We start from the raw sequence: 6,057 nt of genomic DNA, 5'->3' as shown, positions 1-6,057 counted from the left end.
ATAACATCTCTAGATGTTTAAAATGAATGTTTAATTCCCTTATTTGCCTGTGTGGATTAAATTAAAAAAGTCAAAGCATTATGGGAATCTGTGTGTGAACAAATCAGGACTGACTTGGAAATCTCATGGCTTGAAGTGAGCAAATCAAAACTGGCAGCAAGTTAAAGCCTGTGTTGATAAAATGAAAATTATTTTCAGTTGAAATCACATCTTAATTGTGAATTAGCATACTCACCAGTGCCCCTTCCTTAAAGATTTCAATTCCAAATCTGTTCTTCACCTGCATGGATGTACCATTAGGTTTGTGTTGTATGCTACCAACGAGGTAATAGCACTGTGAGCATTACAGTACACCAAAACTTCCACTGCTCAGCAGTAGCAGGAGAAAGCACAGGGAACATCTTTAACAAACTGGGGTAAGTTAATGTGCTCAAAGAATGCTTTAGAGAAATTTATAATCGTCTTGCTACGGATAGCTGTAATGTACTTTGTATTAAAATAATTCAGTGCACGTGGAAGAAATAGTCATTAATTCTGTATTTAAAAAGCTTTAAGTATCATTAAGGAAATTTAATCTGTTACACATTTTACCTTTTCATCTGGAAATAAAACAGATGAGCAGTTGTTGTGTTGATCTGATTATCAGTGCTGTACAATCAAATTACATCAGAAAACAATGGCAGATGATTCCACTGTTATGTGCAACTGTGCCATTAGTTTTATTCAGTCTAATATATTCATTGAAACAGGAATAGATCAAATGTTGCACATGATATAGTATGTCTTTATTTTGGTTTTCCCCGTTGGTACATTTTGGATTTGATGACCAAAGCTGTGGCTGAAATGTCCTAACACTGAACAAACAAACTGACTGCAATTATTCTCATTCCACCACAATTACAAAACTACATGCAAAAACCTGACAGAATTCAATAACAAACAACAATTCACATGCACTATCACTGGTGAACTGTTCATCCCAATAATGCATGTGCTATCACCTCCTATCAAGAGATGCAAGCCAGGTTCTGATAACTGGAATTTTCCCTGCCCATTCATTAATTCTACTAAAGAGAGAATACTTAATTTTGCACAGAGGTCTTTAATATTAGTAGCTGTAGACCTTAGTGGTATGATCAGATTAGTGAAAATTAACATGGCTCAGGGGTTCATTAATAAATCATTCTGAATATTTCATAAATACACTTCTGAAGTCAGATATGACCCAAGAAATTTTGCATCACACATTTAGTAAGAGTTTTCAATGTTAAAAACACCTATTCATGACCAAAATGGTGACTTAGAATGAAAGGTTTAAAATAAACCCAGTTCTTCTGTTTTCCAGTTTAGTTCATGAGGATGATTATGAGAGAAAGGCAATGCATTCGATGAACATTCCCTTACATCCTGGAAGGCTACCAAGCAAAAACAAAACTTGTAAACAAATAACCACCAATATTAGCAGAACGGTAGGCCTATGGAAGTGAATGCCAATATACCTCTTTTGAATTGAAACCGCTATTTGACTCAGGGTTGAAGAAAAGTCGGTACTTAAAGGACTAAGCAGGGGGATTCTGGTGATGCAAGATAAGGCTGTTTATTAAGCTACTCACCTAAAGAAGGAAGAAAAAATGAGAAAGCATGAGAAGAATAACTCTCCTCTGCAAAAACAAAGGTCAATAATAAATCCAGTATGGAATTTGGTACAATTTGTCTTGAAGAGTGGTGATACTGCAGAACCAGTGTCTATAATCAGTAGTTGAGATGAAAAGCTCTGAAGCAAGTTCATAAATTCATACAGAAAGAAGTAGAATCCAAAGAGGTAAAAGAATTGCTTAGAGCAGAAAGACATGTATAGATTGGTTGAGCTAAATCACCTGCCTCTCTGTTGCACAGTCCACAACAGGCAACTCGAGCAAAATAGTGTTCTGCATCCTGGGTTACGGCCTAACAACACTATATTATGGAACTGAAAAGAGATGGACAACAATTCAGAGAATAACACAAAGAAACTGATGCAATATATTAACATCCTCTAATGTTTCAGTGATATACAATGTCAAATAGTTCAAGTTTGCAGATATTAATGTGACAGTTTTAACGTGTAAATTTTTTTTGCAGTTTTTCTGTGCAGTATTAGTTTTGCTGTCAAGTTCACACAAGTCCCTATACTTATCAATTCTGGAAGAGAAAATGGAGGTAAAGTGATGTATTTTATCACAGCCACAGACAAAATGCAATTGGGCATATGAAACACAATGCTGAAAACTACAATTCTGACAGTAATTTCAGTTGGAATTCTTCACACATTGTACTTTTGCGTTTTTTCAACAATATTACTTTTTTGTTTTTTTTAAAAGATTTTTTAACAAAATGTATTTCACTTTCATCTCAATACCATTAACATAGTAAAATATATTTATGTACTCTGCAATACTTAAGATTTCAACCCTCAAGTAGAAATCACCTAATGTCTTAAAGTGAACAATTCAATTACAAATTGCGAGCTTGCCCAAATACAAATTGCCTGTCAAACGTGTGTCCAACTCTGAATGATTATAGTTTACTTTCTCTGAATGTAGTACTATTTTGGTGTTAACAGTTACTGGATCAATCGCAGATCACAGTTCATTTCAAATCAAAATCTGGAGTTCACAATCTGTCAGCCCGTTCACCTTCATGATCTTGTCTAATTGTTCCAGATACCGAACTTGGTCGTGCATGAAGTGAGGTATTTGTGCATTCTGCAACATGGCAGTAACCTTGAGGCGGTCCACATCTTCATAAGATACCTGAATGTAAGAGCAAATGGAATTAAAAACCACCGTTTAATACAAGTCATTATTTTATCAGGCAGGGGAACTACATCAAGTGAAGGATCCAGTTAAGGATAGAAAGTTAAATTGCCTATCATAACACAGTTGCCCTTAGTTTATCACTAGAGTTCAGATCTGATGGAATGCAAATAGACTTTTCAATAAGGTTGTATAATCTTACAAGATCACGGAATACTAATACACCTTTGGAGGAAAGCAATGGGAAATCTATAGGGCTTCTCCAGACAAGACTTCAGTAAAATTTAGAAGTGCAAGATGCAGACTAAAGTTTACAGGAATACGTGAACAGATCATGCAGAGAATATTTGTCAGGAAAGGTGATTATGGAGCAATTTTATTGATAGGCCTGACCTACTGGATTTGATATTGGTTGTACACAGATTATATTTCTACTTAAGGCGGTGAAATGAGCAAAGTCTTTGAAGGGATGGGTTGGTCTCATTGTTTCATGCATTCTCACATTCGTGAGTTTGAAATTAAAGTTCACATAGGCTCGCGTGCCAAGTTGCAGATTTAATATTGTCAATATCTTTAAAAAATAGTAAAGCTGATACTATCTCAACAATATACTTCATCAGACCAACGTTTGTCCATTTAGGTCTGTCCACGTGGGATTTGCAGCTGTGAGCCCATGGAACCAGATGGGATTTACTGAATTTTGTTTCATGGAAAGTATTCATAAATGATTACACAGAGAGCTTTTCTCTGCTGTACATTTATAAGTTTTACTATTTCAGTTGCTTGTTCTATTTTCAGTATCTAACTGGAATGCTAGCTGTTAAATCTGATGCTTGGAAACAGACTGGATCACATTGAGCAATGAGGCAGCTCTGGCGATTTCCCCACATACACTCCTGTAGGCCAGCTGTCATCAGCTTTTAATAATAAATACTTAAGATATGTAAAATATGTTCCCGAGTAAGATCTTTATTAACTTAATATCCCTTGTTTTCTTTAGAATTGCAACACAAAATCTTATTTCCTTGACTCTTACAGGTTACCCCGTAACCTGTTACCAAAGGTGAATACTAATACACCTTTGGAGAGCAGTGGGAATTCCATTGGACCACTCCAGATTGGACTACTATAACATGTAGAAAGGGGGAATGCAGATTGAAATTTAAGAGAAGACACTACGCAGCTTGGATGCAATACTTCTTGAGTGTAGCCATTAAGTATGTATACTTCAATTTGAATGGCTTTGTCATAAGGTGGGCGTTGGGAACAGACCCAAATGCAAGACACAGACACTGAAGTACTAGGGACAGGAAAGCATCAAGAAAGCAGGGGAAGTGGGGAAGAAACAACGCTGGACAAGACACAGGCCCTGGACAAGACTAGGAGACAGGGCATGGCTAGGACTAGAGGAGGAAAGTGGGACCTGGACGAGGAACTAGGAACCTGGACAAGGACTCCGAGCCAGAGACTGGACAGGGGCCCGGAAGCTGGGTCTTGACTCGGGCTCGGACTTCGGATCCAGGCGAAGACTGGACGTGGGAACAGGACACAGGACTCCAAAGCTGGACGAGGACATGAAGCTCAGACTTGGTCTTGATCGAGGGAGAGCAGGAACGCAGAGCCTAGGTCGAGGGAGGGAAGGAACGCACAGCTTAGGTCAAGGGAGAGCAAAGCAGAAGTGGGGAGAGGCATAGCTGGACACGGACACTAGCCCTGGACGAGACCAGGACTCAGGGCCTAGGCTCCAACTTGGACACAGAATGGAACTTCCTCGGAGCCTTGGACATGGAATGGAACCTCCTCGGAGCCTCGGACATGGAATGGAACCTCCTCGGAGCCTCTGACACGGAATGGAACCTCCTCGGAGCCTTGGACACGGAATGGAACCTCCTCGGAGCCTTGGACATGGAATGGAATCTCCTCGGAGCCTCGGACAGGGACTGGAACCTCCTCGGAGCCTCGGACACGGAATGGAATCTCCTCGGAGCCTCGGACACGGAATGGAACCTCCTCGGAGCCTCGGACACGGAATGGAACCTCCTCGGAGCCTCGGACACGGAATGGAACCTCCTCGGAGCCTCGGACACGGAATGGAACCTCCTCGGAGCCTCGGACACGGAATGGAACCTCCTCGGAGCCTCGGACACGGAATGGAACATCCTCGGAGCCTCGGACACGGAATGGAATCTCCTCGGAGCCTTGGACACGGAATGGAATCTCCTCGGAGCCTCGGACACGGAATGGAATCTCCTCGGAGCCTCGGACATGGAATGGAACATCCTCGGAGCCTCGGACATGGAATGGAACATCCTCGGAGCCTCGGACACGGAATGGAATCTCCTCGGAGCCTCGGACACGGAATGGAATCTCCTCGGAGCCTCGGACATGGAATGGAACATCCTCGGAGCCTCGGACATGGAATGGAATCTCCTCGGACACGGAATGTAACCTCCTCGGAGCCTCGGACACGGAATGGAACCTCCTCGGAGCCTCGGACATGGAATGAAACCTCCTCGGAGCCTCGGACATGGAATGGAACCTCCTCGGAGCCTCGGACATGGAATGGAACCTCCTCGGAGCCTCGGACATGGAATGGAATCTCCTCGGACATGGAATGGAACCTCCTCGGAGCCTCGGACATGGAATGGAATCTCCTCGGACACGGAATGGAACCTCCTCGGAGCCTCGGACATGGAATGGAACCTCCTCGGAGCCTCGGACATGGAATGGAACCTCCTCGGAGCCTCGGACACGGAATGGAACCTCCTCGGACACGGAATGGAACCTCCTCAGAGCCTTGGACATGGAATGGAACCTCCTCGGACACGGAATGGAACCTCCTCAGAGCCTCGGACACGGAATGTAACCTCCTCGGAGCCTCGGACACGGAATGGAACCTCCTCAGAGCCTCGGACACGGAATGTAACCTCCTCGGAGCCTCGGACACGGAATGGAACCTCCTCGGAGCCTCGGACATGGAATGGAACCTCCTCGGAGCCTCGGACATGGAATGGAACCTCCTCGGACACGGAATGGAACCTCCTCGGAGCCTCGGACATGGAATGGAATCTCCTCGGACACGGAATGGAACCTCCTCAGAGCCTCGGACACGGAATGTAACCTCCTCGGAGCCTCGGACACGGAATGGAACCTCCTCGGAGCCTCGGACACGGAATGGAACCTCCTCGGACACAGAATGGAACCTCCTCGGAGCCTCGGACACGGAATGGAACCTCCTCGGAGCCTCGGACATGGAATGGAA

General features: G+C 43.3%; 1 protein-coding gene across 4 annotated transcripts in view; it reads right to left on the bottom strand.

The window, feature by feature from the left end:
• Positions 1-761: 761 nt before the first annotated feature.
• matcap2 (microtubule associated tyrosine carboxypeptidase 2) overlaps positions 762-6,057 on the bottom strand; it is a 61,549-nt gene continuing 56,253 nt past the window's right edge. For 3 of the 4 annotated variants that reach the window (XM_059945423.1, XM_059945422.1, XM_059945424.1), the window contains exon 8: positions 762-2,792. In XM_059945423.1, coding sequence (XP_059801406.1) covers positions 2,634-2,792 — 159 coding nt within the window. In that variant the 3' untranslated portion in view covers positions 762-2,633. The remainder of the gene's footprint in view (positions 2,793-6,057) is intronic. The other variant, XM_059945425.1, reaches the window with a different exon arrangement.

The sequence above is a fragment of the Hypanus sabinus genome, chromosome 20, assembly GCF_030144855.1.
Source record: "Hypanus sabinus isolate sHypSab1 chromosome 20, sHypSab1.hap1, whole genome shotgun sequence".
Classification (NCBI taxonomy): Eukaryota; Metazoa; Chordata; class Chondrichthyes; order Myliobatiformes; family Dasyatidae; genus Hypanus; species Hypanus sabinus.
Note: the sequence above shows the minus strand (reverse complement) of the source record. Positions and strands in the feature narration are given on the sequence as shown.